General features: G+C 49.4%; 2 protein-coding genes across 6 annotated transcripts in view; both read right to left on the reverse strand.

Moving 5' to 3' along the window:
* LOC120977488 (zinc finger protein 260-like) overlaps nt 1–16,827 on the reverse strand; it is a 244,578-nt gene that overhangs the window by 211,716 nt on the left and 16,035 nt on the right. For 2 of the 3 annotated variants that reach the window (XM_040405461.1, XM_040405460.1), the window contains exons 2-4: nt 14,762–14,923; nt 14,472–14,660; nt 14,274–14,397 (exon numbers count right to left, since the gene is read on the reverse strand). In XM_040405461.1, the coding sequence (XP_040261395.1) occupies nt 14,274–14,397; nt 14,472–14,660; nt 14,762–14,845 (397 nt within the window). In that variant the 5' untranslated portion in view covers nt 14,846–14,923. The remainder of the gene's footprint in view (nt 1–14,273; nt 14,398–14,471; nt 14,661–14,761; nt 14,924–16,827) is intronic. The other variant, XM_040405463.1, reaches the window with a different exon arrangement.
* Nucleotides 10,502–13,947, reverse strand: LOC120977504 (gastrula zinc finger protein XlCGF71.1-like). Of its 3 annotated transcripts, XM_040405493.1 has the most exons (3): nt 13,849–13,947; nt 13,649–13,774; nt 10,502–11,324 (listed from the first exon to the last, which is right to left on the reverse strand). In XM_040405493.1, exons 2-3 carry the CDS (start codon nt 13,764–13,766, stop codon nt 10,654–10,656), a joined length of 789 nt encoding a protein of 262 aa, XP_040261427.1. In that variant the 5' UTR covers nt 13,767–13,774; nt 13,849–13,947; the 3' UTR covers nt 10,502–10,653. The 3 variants fall into 3 exon arrangements, with proteins under 3 accessions (XP_040261427.1, XP_040261426.1, XP_040261425.1); XM_040405492.1 differs by lacking the exon at nt 13,849–13,947 and having other exon boundaries at nt 10,502–11,321; nt 13,649–13,839; XM_040405491.1 differs by lacking the exon at nt 13,849–13,947 and having other exon boundaries at nt 13,649–13,839.

Genomic DNA, 16,827 nt, shown 5'->3' on the forward strand with positions numbered 1-16,827 from the left:
CACCCCACTGGTCCCCCATGTACCCCCAGACTACACCCACACTGTTACCAGCACCCCACTGCTCCCCCATGTACCCTCAGACTATACCCACACTGTTACCAGCACCCCACTGGTGCCCCTGTACCCCCAGACTACACCCACACTGTTACCAGCACCCCACTGGTCCCCCATGTACCCCCAGACTACTCCCACACTGTTACCAGCACCCCACTGGTGCCCCTGTACCCCCAGACTACACCCACACTGTTACCAGCACCCCACTGGTCCCCCATGTACCCCCAGACTACACCCACACTGTTACCAGCACCCCACTGGTCCCCCATGTACCCCCAGACTACACCCACACTGTTACCAGCACCCCACTGGTCCCCCATGTACCCCCAGACTACACCCACACTGTTACCAGCACCCCACTGGTCCCTCATGTACCCCCAGACTTCACCCACACTGTTACCAGCACCCCACTGGTCCACCATGTACCCCCAGACTACTCCCACACTGTTACCAGCACCCCACTGGTGCCCCTGTACCCCCAGACTACTCCCACACTGTTACCAGCACCCCACTGGTCCCCCATGTACCCCCAGACTACTCCCACACTGTTACCAGCACCCCACTGGTGCCCCTGTACCCCCAGACTACTCCCACACTGTTACCAGCACCCCACTGGTGCCCCTGTACCCCCAGACTACTCCCACACTGTTACCAGCACCCCACTGGTCCCCCATTTACCCCCAGCCTACTCCCACACTGTTACCAGCACCCCACTGGTCCCCTATGTACCCCCAGACTACACCCACACTGTTACCAGCACCCCACTGGTCCCCTATGTACCCCCAGACTACACCCACACTGTTACCAGCACCCCACTGGTCCCCCATGTACCCCCAGACTACTCCCACACTGTTAGTAGCACCCCACTGGTCCCCTATGTACCCCCAGACTACACCCACACTGTTACCAGCGCCCCACTGGTCCCCCATGTACCCCAGACTACACCAACACTCTTACCAGTACCCCACTGGTCCCCCATGTACTCCCAGACTACTCCCACACTGTTAACAGCACCCCACTGGTCCCCCATGTACCCCCAAACTACTCCCACACTGTTACCAGCACCCCACTGGTCCCCCATGTACCCCCAGACTACTCCCACACTGTTACTAGCACCCCACTGGTCCCCTATGTACCCCCAGACTACACCCACACTGTTACCAGCGCCCCACTGGTCCCCCATGTACCCCCAGACTACACCCACACTGTTACCAGCACCCCACTGGTCCCCCATGTACCCCCAGACTACACCAACACTGTTACCAGTACCCCACTGGTCCCCCATGTACTCCCAGACTACTCCCACACTGTTACCAGCACCCCACTGGTCCCCCATGTACCCCCAAACTACTCCCACACTGTTACCAGCACCCCACTGGTCCCCCATGTACCCCCAGACTACACCCACACTGTTACCAGCACCCCACTGGTCCCCCATGTACCCCCAGACTACACCCACACTGTTAACAGCACCCCACTGGTCCCCCATGTACCCCCAAACTACTCCCACACTGTTACCAGCACCCCACTGGTCCCCCATGTACCCCCAGACTACTCCCACACTGTTACTAGCACCCCACTGGTCCCCTATGTACCCCCAGACTACACCCACACTGTTACCAGCGCCCCACTGGTCCCCCATGTACCCCCAGACTACACCCACACTGTTACCAGCACCCCACTGGTCCCCCATGTACCCCCAGACTACACCAACACTGTTACCAGTACCCCACTGGTCCCCCATGTACTCCCAGACTACTCCCACACTGTTACCAGCACCCCACTGGTCCCCCATGTACCCCCAAACTACTCCCACACTGTTACCAGCACCCCACTGGTCCCCCATGTACCCCCAGACTACACCCACACTGTTACCAGCACCCCACTGGTCCCCCATGTACCCCCAGACTACACCCACACTGTTACCAGCACCCCACTGGTCCCCCATGTACCCTCAGACTATACCCACACTGTTACCAGCACCCCACTGGTGCCCCTGTACCCCCAGACTACACCCACACTGTTACCAGCACCCCACTGGTCCCCCATGTAACCCCAGACTACTCCCACACTGTTACCAGCACCCCACTGGTGCCCCTGTACCCCCAGAATACACCCACACTGTTACCAGCACCCCACTGGTCCCCCATGTACCCCCAGACTACACCCACACTGTTACCAGCACCCCACTGGTCCCCCATGTACCCCCAGACTACACCCACACTGTTACCAGCACCCCACTGGTCCCCCATGTACCCCCAGACTACACCCACACTGTTACCAGCACCCCACTGGTCCCCCATGTACCCCCAGACTTCACCCACACTGTTACCAGCACCCCACTGGTCCACCATGTACCCCCAGACTACTCCCACACTGTTACCAGCACCCCACTGGTGCCCCTGTACCCCCAGACTACTCCCACACTGTTACCAGCACCCCACTGGTCCCCCATGTACCCCCAGACTACTCCCACACTGTTACCAGCACCCCACTGGTGCCCCTGTACCCCCAGACTACTCCCACACTGTTACCAGCACCCCACTGGTGCCCCTGTACCCCCAGACTACTCCCACACTGTTACCAGCACCCCACTGGTCCCCCATGTACCCCCAGACTACTCCCACACTGTTACCAGCACCCCACTGGTCCCCCATGTACCCCCAGACTACACCCACACTGTTACCAGCACCCCACTGGTCCCCCATGTACCCCCAGACTATACCCACACTGTTACCAGCACCCCACTGGTCCCCCATGTACCCCCAGACTATACCCACACTGTTACCAGCACCCCACTGGTCCCCCATGTACCCCCAGACTACACCCACACTGTTACCAGCACCCCACTGGTCCCCCATGTACCCCCAGACTACACCCACACTGTTACCAGCGCCCCACTGGTGCCCCTGTACCCCCAGACTACTCCCACACTGTTACCAGCACCCCACTGGTCCCCCATGTACCCCCAGACTACACCCACACTGTTACCAGCACCCCACTGGTCCCCCATGTACCCCCAGACTACACCCACACTGTTACCAGCACCCCACTGGTCCCCCATGTACCCCCAGACTACTCCTCAAGCATGCCACCATCCTCTATGTCCCTCCAGCACACTGTGCCCATGTTACCCCAGTGCACCTACAGAATCCTAACCAGTATTACACCATTATAAACGTGCCTAAACTGTACTCCCCAAATCCTGACCTAGCCCACCTCTAACCCAGTTAAAGGGGTCCTCTCACTTCAGCACATAGCATTCATCATGTAGATCAGGCATGCTCAACCTGAGGCCCTCCAGCTGTTGCAAAACTACAACTACCATCATTCCCGGACATCCTACAGCTTTCAGCCTACAGAAGGGCATGGTGGGAGTTGTAGTTTTACAACAGCTGAAGGACCGCAGGTTGAGCATCCCTGATGTAGATAAAGTTAAGACAAGCCACCTTCTAATGTATTGTCATCCTCCATGTTGCCTCCATTGCTGGCTGGATTCATTTTTCCATCACAGACAAAAAAGCCGTGTATGCAGCACTTTTTTGTCAGGTATAAAGTCAGATCGTAAACAGAAACTGAACGGACTCCATCATAGTCGGCGGGGTCTGTTCAGCTTCTTCCCTGTCTGTTAGGCCGGTTCACATCACATTTTTGTCATACATTTAATGTACGCCAAAAAATGTATATATGTTACCAGGTGCCTCAGACAGATGCCATACTGCGGGACCACCTTGGAGTACCATAGTGTAAAAAAATATATACGTTAGCCTATACCATTTTTTTTTCCAGGATGGAAAACTGCAGCAGCGGTGCACTACGCCTCCCATCCTGCAGAGTCCTACAACAAACCTATGCTTTACTTTTTTACAATGGAACCAATTCTGGTCCAATATGGCTGATCCTCCCTGTACTTTACCACTTGGCTTTAATAGCCTGCATTCGCTACATGCATCTCACACACACATCAGTGCATGGAGTGCAGCGTGTGTGAGGTGCGTGTGGGGCGCATCTAATGACCACATACATGGATAGATTACACCCTGCTGTCACCTTGATGTCTGGGATGTCGTCTTCAGCTCCACCACCACCATATTTGCCGGGGTCCTTGGGGAGCGTGCCTGGCTCTCCCTAATATAGCAACCCCTGAGAGCTAGCCCCTCCTCCTTATACTAGCCCCTCCTCCTTACACTAGCCCCTCTTCCTTACACTAGCCCCTCCTCCTTCCAGCTCCCGCCAGCTTTCTCTGTTGCAGGACAGCACTGATGCACTTCCATGCCGTTGAGAGCGCCTGCGTCTTGGTACACCATAAACTTTTCTCAGAGAGTAAAACAGCCTGAACAGGCATCTCTGACGCTTGGAGAGGCGTTATTGCGACCTCTGGTCTGAAGTCGTCCCAACATTCCCATATCATCAATACAGTGTAATACCGCCGGTAATTATCCGATGAACAAGCAAACGATCGCTGTATGTAATAGGAGCGGTCTCCTCAGCAAGCGATTCCTTCCTCATCGCCTGCCTCTGTAATACAGCCTTTACACACACTACCAACTACATACAATGCCACACACAAGACACCCCCCTCAGCATCCACGCAGCCGCCCCCCCCCCCCCATACAACCAGATACCCCCTCCCTCACCCATAACCACCCCACCATCTCAGTGTGCTACACCACACAGTCCCCCTCACATACAAACCAGACACCACCCTACTACACAGCCTCCCATTTCAGCATCCAAACATAGCCCTCCCCATACAACCAGATACCCCCTCAGCATCCACGCAGCTGCCCCCCCCATACAAGATACCCCCTCCCTCAGCATCCAAGCAGCTACCCCCCCATACAAGATACCCCCTCCCTCAGCATCCACGCGGCTGCTCCCCCATACAAGATACCCCTCCCTCAGCATCCACTCAGCTGCCCCCCCCATTCAAGATACCCCCTCCCTCAGCATCCACGCAGCTGCTCCCCCATACAAGATACCCCCTCCCTCAGCATCCACACAGCTGCCCCCCATACAAGATACCCCCTCCCTCAGCATACACACAGCTGCCCCCCCATACAAGATACCCCCTCCCTCAGCATCCACACAGCTGCCACCCCATACAAGATACCCCCTCCCTCAGCATCCACACAGCTGCCCCCCATACAAGATACCCCCTCCCTCAGCATCCACACAGCTGCCCCCCATACAAGATACCCCCTCCCTCAGCATACACACAGCTGCCCCCCCATACAAGATACCCCCTCCCTCAGCATCCCCACAGCTGCCACCCCATACAAGATACCCCCTCCCTCAGCATACAGTACAGACCAAAAGTTTGGACGCACCTTCTCATTCAAAGAGTTTTCTTTATTTTTATGACTATGAAGGCATCAAAACTATGAATTAACACATGTGGAATTATATACATAACAAACAAGTGTGAAACAACTGAAAATATGTCATATTCTAGGTTCTTCAAAGTAGCCACCTTTTGCTTTGATTACTGCTTTGCACACTCTTGGCATTCTCTTGATGAGCTTCAAGAGGTAGTCCCCTGAAATGGTCTTCCAACAGTCTTGAAGGAGTTCCGAGAGATGCTTAGCACTTGTTGGCCCTTTTGCCTTCACTCTGCGGTCCAGCTCACCCCAAACCATCTCGATTGGGTTGTGACTGTGGAGGCCAGGTCATCTGGCACAGCACCCCATCACTCTCCTTCATGGTCAAATAGCCCTTACTTTCAAAGTTTTCCCAATTTTTCGGCTGACTGACTGACCTTCATTTCTTAAAGTAATGATGGCCACTCGTTTTTCTTTACTTAGCTGCTTTTTTCTTGCCATAATACAAATTCTAACAGTCTATTCAGTAGGACTATCAGCTGTGTATCCACCTGACTTCTCCTCAACGCAACTGATGGTCCCAACCCCATTTATAGGGCAAGAAATCCCACTTATTAAACCTGACAGGGCACACCTGTGAAGTGAAAACCATTTCAGGGGACTACCTCTTGAAGCTCATCAAGAGAATGCCAAGAGTGTGCAAAGCAGTAATCAAAGCAAAAGGTGGCTACTTTGAAGAACCTAGAATATGACATATTTTCAGTTCTTTCACACTTGTTTGTTATGTATATAATTCCACATGTGTTAATTCATAGTTTTGATGCCTTCATAGTCATGAAAATAAAGAAAACTCTTTGAATGAGAAGGTGTGTCCAAACTTTTGGTCTGTACTGTACAAGCAGCTGCCCCCCCCATACAAGATACCCCCTCCCTCAGCATCCACGCAGCTGACCCCCCATACAAGATACCCCCTCCCTCAGCATCCACGCAGCTGCCCCCTCCCCCCACCCCACCGGGGTACAATCCCTCACAGCACATCCCCAACAGTTTCAGTACAAAATAAGTTACTAAATCAGTAGGCTCCGCGTACTTCTACAACGCTGCAGGAGTTTTTTAGTTCACTCCCCGCGCTGCTGACCCTAGCGAGCTCCATGATATTACGATACATGTGAAAAGGAGCGCGGCTCTCCTGTTTCCGATCCACATGATCTAGGAGTGCCACGTGATGTTATGACGTCAGCAGGTCCTTCCCGAATATAGTATTTAGTCATTACCCATATAGAAAGGGAAGTAAATGTGCAGACGCCAAAATATATGCAAAGACGTGTATATGTAGGTGGTGGACATTACAGCAGATGAGGGGTTAATGTGACCGTTTCAGCAAATCAATGTTATTGATTTATCCAATATACTCTTTCTATCAATAGATTGCCGTTTTCAAGATCTCTGCTTGCTGTCATTCATTAGGAACCTTCCGGGTTTACATCTGTCTTGGTCATGTGATGGACACACAGCTGCACGGCTTGTCACTGTGACGTACTAATCAATCCGTACAGACCCCATTCCCCGATATGCCGGCAGAGGCCATGATAATCTCACGCGTGTGCCATTACTGCGAGCATCAGCGCAGATGCTAATGATCTGGGTAGTCAAACTAATCACATTGTGCTTTCCGCATCCGCATTTCCGGTCCGCGGTCCCCGAAAAAAATAGAACATGTCCTATTCTTGTCCGCTATTGCGGACGGGGGTGCCAGACGGGTGTATCGCGGATCCGCAATACACTACGGACGTGTGAATGGACCCTTAATGTTGTTCTTAGCGTTGAGCAAGCCCGATTAGTTTGAAAACTTCGTTAACAATATAGTCGCCATCCTACCGTAAAAAGTATGCGCTCAGCAGAGGTCTTGGCGATCTTGCTGCAAATATCGCGAAACTTGCTTCGTCTCATGTTTATGACGTGACGCTTCGTCAAAATCTTGTCAAAATCCGAAGCTGAACTCGGCTCCGTTAATGAGGCAGACTGGGCTATTCATAAAAGGCCGGGTAACCTCTTTAATTCCTAGTGTGGTGTGTGTACCCCAGAAGTTACCGGCCATCTCTCTAGAGCAGGGACGCCCAACCTACGGCCCTCCAGCTGTTGCAAAACTACAACTCCCAACATGGCCTGATAGCTGTAGGCTGTCCAGGCATGTTGGGAGTTGTAGTTTTGCAACAGCTGGAGGGCCGCAGGTTGGGCGTCTCTGCTCTATGGGTACACACATTGTACTTCTAATGGGCAGCACGATGTACACAAGCCTCCCAACCGTGCTGGACACAGCCGGACACTCCAGTATCTCAGCCGCCACTCGTCTCCACTTCGGTCCTCCCAGCTGAACACCATGGTGGAGCAGGGAGCCGTTCGGGACAAAGGCCCTGATTTATCGGGGGTCGACATGTGCTACGCTGGCCTTCATAGGGAATGTCATTTATTATGATGCACAGGCCTCGTCATGAATTACCTGCCTCCGCCGGCTCTCCGTGTGCCGGAATAAAATCTGTCATATTTACGCCACTTTACACCCTCACCATCCAGCCTTTTTATAGTCCTAGCGAGGGCGGCTTAAATGCAAATTGTGACTAGAAACGTCAAAAATGCATTGAAAAGTGGCAAATACAAGGGTGGGTTCGGGACTTTTCTACTCCAAAAAGAGGTGTGAATAATAAATCCACCTCCCAGTCGCACAAAGTTTAATTTGGTCGTAGAGGGTGCGGAATTCACCCTCATGCACACGACCGTTGTGTGTTTTGTGGTCCGCAAAACACGGATGGCATCCGCGTGCGTTCCGCAATTTGCGGAACGGCACGGACACCCTTTAATATAACTGTCTATTCTTGTCCGCAAAGCGCGGCCAAGAATAGGACAGGTTATATTTTTTTTTTTCGCGGAACGGAGCAACGGATGCGGACAGCACACGAAGTGCTGTCCGCATCTTTTGTGGCCCCATTGAAGTGAATGGGTCCGCCCCCGGGCCGCCAAAACTGCGGCTCGGACCAAAACAATGGCCGTGTGCATGCTATGCGGGCATAGTCCTTAAGAAGCAGTAGACCCCATCCTCATATACTGTGTAACTATAACTGAAGTTATAGGGGTTATCCAACCCCTATAATGACACCCCCCCCCCCCAATGCCCAGGCCCCTCATATAGATTATACTTACCCCGCTCCCCAGCACCTGCGTCGCTCCTGATCCCCGCATGGCCGCCGCCGCTGCATCTGCCCATCGCGCGGATAAAAACATCTAGCAGGTGTCAATGGGGACGAGCCTCCCTGGTGTCATCACCCGTGATGCTAGGGAGGATAACCCCTTTTAAGAAATGAAAAATCTGATTGAGCTTAAAATGCTCAGAAAAAACAGGTGAGAACTGAGTAGAAAATTAGGTCCTAGACCAGGGATCAGCAACCTGCGGCGCTCCAGCTGTTCTAAAACTACAACTCCCAGACTCCTCCTTTCACTTCTATAGAGGTTACAAGAACATCCCAGTAAGTGTGCATGCTGGGAGTTGTAGTTTCACAGCAGCTGGTGTGCCGGAGGTTGCCGATCTATGTCCTAGATATGTTTAGACTAAACTAAGAAGTCAACAACTACTCGACATTTAGCATGTTACATCCAAGCATAACAAGTCAGTGGAAGCACAGAACGGGAAGAAGGGGTTATCAGAAATGCGCCATTTAGATTTGAACCAGGGCTTGTCACTAGGCTTGAGCAAATCAAGCCTAGTTCAAAAACTTCATTTTTAATGCCGTTTCCGTACAGTATTAAAATGCGTTGGATCGGTGGGGGAACGCTCGTATTGCCCGAAGTTGCGAGAGACTTTGGTGAATTACCACAGTATTCCTATCTGCGTATTTAAAAACATTTTAAAATAGGATTCGAAGTGGGCTTTGGTAGCGAGGAGCTGTACATTGAATATATGAATGTAGTGCAGTAAGTCTACTGTGCTATGTGCCAGGGGATGGGAGACTAGGGCCCACCAGGGGATTCACCTCCGAGTCTGCACGCAGCACGATTTACGATGCTGTGGGCTCCTGCCTTAGGCCGAATGCACACGACCGTGAGCGGTCCGTGGTATCCCGGCCTGGCTTCCCGCTGAGAGCAGGAGCGTACGGCGTCATTGGTTGCTATGACGCCGTGCGCTTCATGCCGCCGCTGCACTACAGTAATACACTCGTATAGATCATACTGAGTGTATCACTGTAGTGCAGCGGCGGCATGAAGCGCACGGCGTCATAGCAACCAATGACGCCGTGCGCTCCTGCTCTCAGCAGGATTCCAGGCCGGGTTACCGCGGACCGCTCACGGTCGTGTGCATTCGGCCTTACCATGGGTCTACTGTGCTGTACTTATAACAGTACAGTAGTCCCACGGTCAGGAACTCACAGCATCATAAGTCATAATGAGTTTGTGTCAGAGGAGCAGTAGCCATGACACAAAGCATGTTTCCCAGACCGAACACACTTGTGTGAAACTGGTCTTATCGACATCTATACTGCCCGGTATTTTATATATTGTTCTATGAGTGAGTAAGAGAGGGTTAGGACAAACTCACACTAGCATATTCAGTGCGGGAAATACACTCCATGATTTATAATGCTGTGTATTCCTGCCTGACTTCAGCCGTACCATCAGTACAATTCAGTACAGCCGAGGTTAGGCAGGAACACACAGCAATATAAATCATTATAATGCTGTGAAGTCGTGTCACAGGACCGGCATTCATTACGGGAAATAATGCTGTCGCATGGAGCGTGTTTCCTGCAAATCTGCTGTCCCTACGCATCAGAGAATGCACGTAGCATGCAAAGGAGAAAAAACTGCCAGATACAAGTCACATAGTGGTCAGTGTGTATACACACACGGGGGCTTATTCTAAAAATGTAGGTACGTTCTACATCTATCAGAACAGGAGATGCCAGAACAGAGGAGCTTTGTTTATTTTAGTTTATAGAGGAGTCCTGAGTGGGGACCCCCCCTAGGATATCCATGTGCCTCAGAAAGGCATATAGACGGAGGGGGGGGGGCGTCTAATGAAGATGTTTGACAGTCACACAGATTTGATTCCTTAACAAACCATTTCCCGCATCATGAACGTGAAATGACTTCTCTTTTCTAAAGTACAAGATTTGATTTATTTTTACAAAAAAGTCCTACATTCTGGACATGAAAATGACTTCTTCTCCCCTCGCGGATTGTCTCAGGCACCAGGGCTTGGATGAAGCTTCCCGCGCGGTGGACACGACTAGGGCTTCTCTCTTGTGTGGATTCTCTGATGTCGAACGAGACTCCTCTTCCGGTTAAAGCATTTCCCACACACCGTGCAGGCGAACGGCTTCTCCCCGGTGTGAGCGATCTGATGCACGACCAGATCTGACTTCTGGATGAAACACTTCCCGCACACGGGACACGGGAACGGACGCTCCCCAGTGTGAATTCTGTGGTGTGCAAAGAGATTCGATTTTATGGCGAAACGTTTCCCGCATTCTGTACATAAGAAGGGTTTCTCCCCGGTGTGAGTTTTCTGGTGCCTGACCAGATCCGACTTCCGTTTGAAACATTTCCTGCACGTGGTGCACGGAAGCGGCTTCTCCGCTGTGTGAACCTTCAGATGTTCCATAAAGTTTGATCTCATCGCAAAACTTTTGCCGCATTCTGCGCATGGAAATCGCCCATTGTTTTTTGGATTGTTCTTCTCAGCTTCAGGCCTTGGAAGCAGAGGTGGAACCTGTGACTGATCAGACGGAGGCTGGATGAGGGTAGCGGGAGCAGGTAACAGATCCCCGCTGTGGATGATGGAAGGAATGCTTATGGTAATGAAGTGCTCACCATGAATATTCGGTGCCATGTTAAGGTTCGCTTCAGAATCTGAAGATGAAGGGAGAGGATGGCAGTCGAGGCTCAGGGGAGCGCCTGCTGAGAAAAAAAAAGATTTTGTAAGTAGACACCGCAACACAGCCCCATTCGAGTGAACCCAGTGCAAAGTCATGAAAGAGGCACTTTAGAGACATGGTCATCACCCAAGAGTCCATGTCCCCTGTGGGGCTCACAATTTAATTTCTCTATCTCAGATACTGTGGCCAATTTCATAGAAACTCAGTCTATCAGAATGTTTTTTGGAGTGTGGTAGGAAATCGGAGAACCCTCTATTATTAATGGAGCCATGAGTGGTACGGCAGATCCATATGATAACTGATCGGCCGTGAATCATGATGAATCTCATTTACTTACAGTGTGGTCCTTCAGGTGTCTGGATACCAGGCAAAACTGAGCTTAAATGGTCACTAACTTTTCACAAAATGTTGCATAACTCAAAAAGGAAACTTTGAATTATGTTTTATCGGTGAGAAATGTCCAGTTCTCCTGTTATCAGCTGTTTACCAGCTCCCCCCAATAATTGCTTTTCACTTTGAAAAATGCCTTTTCCCCATCCAGTAGGGATAATCTCTGCAGGAGGATCATATTACACATGTCAGTGCAAGTCTATGGGAAGGGGAGGAGTGAGGAGGAACTGAGGAGACACACACACTCAGACAAGCAGGTCAGCACAGCTACATAGCAGGGGCATAGCTATAGTGAAAGCGGCTGCTATGGGGCCCAACCAGAAGAAAGACTAAAAGATTTTATTGCCAGGGCCCCCTCAACAGTATTATACAGTGACAGTATATACAGTGACATGACATACAGTGTATATGGATAGGAAACGGTCAGAGCAGCTGCTGAGCCTGATCTGAGAGAGAGAGATCTTGACCAGCCGCAGGAGTGGGGGTTGCACAGGAGGAGGGAGTTGTGAATAAGTTTCTGGGGGAAAGGGAGGCCCGTTCAATAATTTTCTGTGGGGCCCAGTCATTTCTAGTTAAGCCACTGCTACATATGAAGCTTATAGCTCATCACAAGTGCTGCACTCACAAAAACACAGGTCAGCACTTCTCTGTAATGTCCTAGGACTGCTTCTGAGTCACTGTGAGACAGTTAGGAAGAATATTCTCCTCTACTTTCTGTGTGAGCAGTGGATGGCAGCTAGTCTCCATCTACCGTGTCTGAAAGAACTGCAAACCAGATATTCAGCAAGCATAGAGTAAAACTGCTAAAAATGGCAGATACAAGTCATATAATGGCCACAAATATTAGGGATGGTATTCCTTGTGTACACACGCCGTACTACTGATTAATGCAAAGTTTGTTGGAAGCTCAATACTGTGAACAGAGCCTTAGGCCTCTTTCACACGGGCGTCATGTTTTTGGCCCGGATAAGATGCGGGTGCGTTTTGCGGAAAAATGCGCGATTGTAAATCGATTGTAATGCGTTTTGCACGCGCGTGAGAATAATCGGCATGTTTGGAACCCAAACAAGAACCTGGACTTCTTCATAGAAGTTCGGGTTTGGGTTAGGTGTTGTGTAGGTTTTATTATTTTCCCTTATAACATGGTTATAAGGGAAAATAATAGCATTCTTAATACAGAATGCTTAGTACAATAGGGCTGGAGGGGTTAAAAAATAAATAAAAAAAATAAATAAAAAAAATAAAAAAAAATCTAACTCACCTTAATCCACTTGCTCGCGCAGCCCGGCTTCTCTTCTGTCTTCTTCTTTGAGGAATAGGACCTTTGATGACGTCACTGCGCTCATCACATGGTCCATCACATGATCTTTTACCAAGGTGATGAATCATGTGACGGACCATGTGATGACCACAGTGACGTCACCACAGGTCCTTTTCCTGTGCACAGCAAAGATGAAGACAGAAGAGAAGCCGGGCTGCGCGAGCAAGTGGATTAAGGTGAGTTAAATTTTTATTTTTTAATTCTGTATTAAGAATGCTATTAATTCCCTTATAACCATGTTATAAGGGAAAATAATAAAGATCGGGTCCCCATCCCGATCGTCTCCTAGCAACCGTGCGTGAAAATCGCACCGCTCCGCACTTGCTTGCGGATGCTTGCGATTTTCACGCAGCCCCATTCACTTCTATGGGGCATGCGTTACGTGGAAAACGCACAAAGAGGAGCATGCTGCGATTTTCACGCAACGCACAAGTGCGGGTGCAATGCGTTCAACTCACGCATCGCATCCGTGCGGAATACTCGCCTGTGTGAAAGGGGCCTTAGATTGTTCTGGCAGAGCAGGGTGTAGAACAGAGCTCTGATCACATCAGGTGAGAGGAATACATCAAGAGCACTGCCCGACATACACTCTGACCATAAATGTGACTCTTCTCCATGAGGAGGTTACCACTCACCTGTGCCGATACTGGTGGGAGTTTCCTCCTCCTTATAATGGGGATCAGCCTCATAATACTCCTCGTCTCCCTCTGTCTCCTCCACTTTGACAACGATCAGGTCGTCCATCTGTAACATAAATTGCACTAGACACAGATACAGCTTCATGTAGTGATGTCTACTTATGATTCTTTATGATCTTTATGTCACATTCTTCTACCTGCTGATTTCCTGGGACCCTGGGATTTCCCCCCGGACCATCCTGAGGATACAGGGGACAGGGACACTTCTCTGGTGAGGGACTCTTACCGGATCCTTCTGTAAGAAGCACACACAGGGTACTGAATACACACTGTCCAGGCTGAATGAGAGCAGCGCCTATGTCCAAAGCTTCCACAGCCTCCATCAGACTGGTATGTCAGGATACTTTATTTTCTTGGCTATAAAGTTTTTTGTTTTTTTTTAAAAACATTTTAGCCTATGGTTGATGAATACCAGTATATACCTATACAATGGCGTATGTTGAAGGCAGAAGTGTGCGCCATGAAATCCTCCACTGCAAACACAGTGTGAATAGAGCCTTACTTAGTAATAGGTGACCTACGTAGCGTAACCCCTTAACGTGTACGGACAGTCTCCTCTTACCCTGTGGTGTGAGGGGCTGGTGGTCCTCCATCAGGACGTCCTTGTACTGATCCTTGTGTCCTTCTAAATACTCCCACTCCTCCATGGAGAGGTAGACAGTGACGTCCTGGCACCTGACAGGGACCTGACAACACAATGATACAGTCATCCCCTGGACACATTACCATATTGTATCCCAGTATTCCCAGCAGCGCTCACCTCTCCGCTCAGCATCTGGATGATCTTGTTGGTGAGGTCTAGAATCTTCTGCTCCTTGTGTCTCTCGTGTATCAGTGATTCAGGTGGAGGCGCCATGTTGGGGCTTCTACTCTCGTTCCACGCTCTAGACACAATAGGATGGGTGTTGGGTGCAACACATCCACCAGTTTTCTTCACCACCAAGTAATCCTGTGTATAGAGACACACACTGATAAATATCACTCTCATCATCTCTTGAGCCCTCTTTATGCCTAAAGTGATGCCATGATATAAATCTCTCAGCGCCTCACCTCTCCAGTCAGCAGGTAGATGATCTCCAGAGTGATGTTCAATATCTGCTTGGTCATTTTGTGACTCCGGCGACTCGTGTCCATCCTTGAATGGTCAGTCAGGAGAAGGACAATTATCTTATAAAGGGAACGTGAATGGAGAGGATCCTACACTACAGGGACCTGGAGAGAGGACAAGACGAGGGATACCTCATTTCTTGAGAAGAAGGAGAACAAGAGAATATTGTGTGCATCTCCCAGGGAAACAGAACCATCTCTCTAGCGTCACCTTTTGGAAGTGGCTCCCTACGAGTCAAAGTCTGGCTTTTTAACACGTCTTGGGACACGAAAAGGGAAAAAAGCAAGAGAGGGAGGCTGAAAATGGTCAACAGGAAAGGGGGCAAGAAAATGTGATGATGGACATACAGTACAGATCAAAAGTTTGGACACACCTTCTCATTCAAAGAGTTTTCTTTATTTTCATGACTATGAAGGCATCAAAACTATGAATTAACACATGTGGAATTATATACATAACAAACAAGTGTGAAACAACTGAAAATATGACATATTCTAGGTTCTTCAAAGTAGCCACCTTTTGCTTTGATTACTGCTTTGCACACTCTTGGCATTCTCTTGATGAGCTTCAAGAGGTAGTCCCCTGAAATGGTCTTCCAACAGTCTTGAAGGAGTTCCTAGAGATGCTTAGCACTTGTTGGCCCTTTTGCCTTCACTCTGCGGTCCAGCTCACCCCAAACCATCTCGATTGGGTTCAGGTCCGGTGACTGTGGAGGCCAGGTCATCTGGTGCAGCACCCCATCACTCTCCTTCATGGTCAAATAGCCCTTACTTTCAAAGTTTTCCCAATTTTTCGGCTGACTGACTGACCTTCATTTCTTAAGTAATGATGGCCACTCGTTTTTCTTTACTTAGAATTTGTATTATGGCAAGAAAAAAGCAGCTAACAGTCTATTCAGTAGGACTATCAGCTGTGTATCCACCTGACTTCTCCTCAACGCAACTGATGGTCCCAACCCCATTTATAAGGCAAGAAATCCCACTTATTAAACCTGACAGGGCACACCTGTGAAGTGAAAACCATTTCAGGGGACTACCTCTTGAAGCTCATCAAGGGAATGCAAAGAGTGTGCAAAGCAGTAATCAAAGCAAAAGGTGGCTACTTTGAAGAACCTAGAATATGACATATTTTCAGTTGTTTCACACTTGTTTGTTATGTATATAATTTCACATGTGTTAATTCATAATTTTGATGCCTTCAGTGTGAATCTACAATTTTCATAGTCATGAAAATAAAGAAAACTCTTTGAATGAGAAGGTGTGTCCAAACTTTTGGTCTGTACTGTATGTCAGTACGCATTGATCTATAGAGCACCACCAAAACCTGACCTTTCTGGAGAACTAGAGAAGCACTTTCCCCTTTCTGTTCCTGATACAGGTACAGCTTCACAGGACATAACCACTGGACACATATACAGCCAGGTCCATAAATATTGGGACATCAGCACAATTGAAACATTGTTGGCTCTATACACCACCACAATGGATTTGAAATGAAACGAACAAGATGTGCTTTACCTGCAGACTGTCAGCTTTAATTTGAGGGTATTTACATCCAAATCAGGTGAACGGTGTAGGAATTACAACAGTTTGCATATGTGCCTCCTACTTGTTAAGGAGCCAAAAGTAATGGGACAATTGGCTTCTCAGGTTTGTGTTATTCCCTCATTATCCCAATTACAATGAGCAGATAAAAGGTCCAGAGTTCATTTCAAGTCTGCTATTTTCATTTGGAATCTGTTGCTGTCAACTCTCAAGATGAAATCCAAAGAGCTGTCACTATCAGTGAAGCAAGCCATCATTAGGCTGAAAAAACAAAACAAACCCATCATTGAGATAGCAAAAACATTAGGCGTGGCCAAAACAACTGTTTGGATCATTCTTAAAAATAAGAAACACACCGGTGAGCTCAGCAATACCAGAAAACCCGGAAGACCATGAAAAACAACTGTGGTGGATGACCGAAGAATTCTTTCCCTGGTGAAGAAAACACCCTTCACAACAGTTGG

Source organism: Bufo bufo, chromosome 8 (assembly GCF_905171765.1).
Source record: "Bufo bufo chromosome 8, aBufBuf1.1, whole genome shotgun sequence".
Classification (NCBI taxonomy): domain Eukaryota; kingdom Metazoa; phylum Chordata; class Amphibia; order Anura; family Bufonidae; genus Bufo; species Bufo bufo.

Coding starts and splice junctions, on each gene's coding strand:
- LOC120977504 (XM_040405491.1), bottom strand. CDS start 13,796: ATGAAGCTGTATCTGTGTCTAGTGCAATTTATGTTACAGATGGACGAC. Junction 11,325..13,648: donor TCCCACCAGTATCGGCACAG/GTGAGTGGTAAC, acceptor TTTTTTTCTCAG/CAGGCGCTCCCCTGAGCCTC.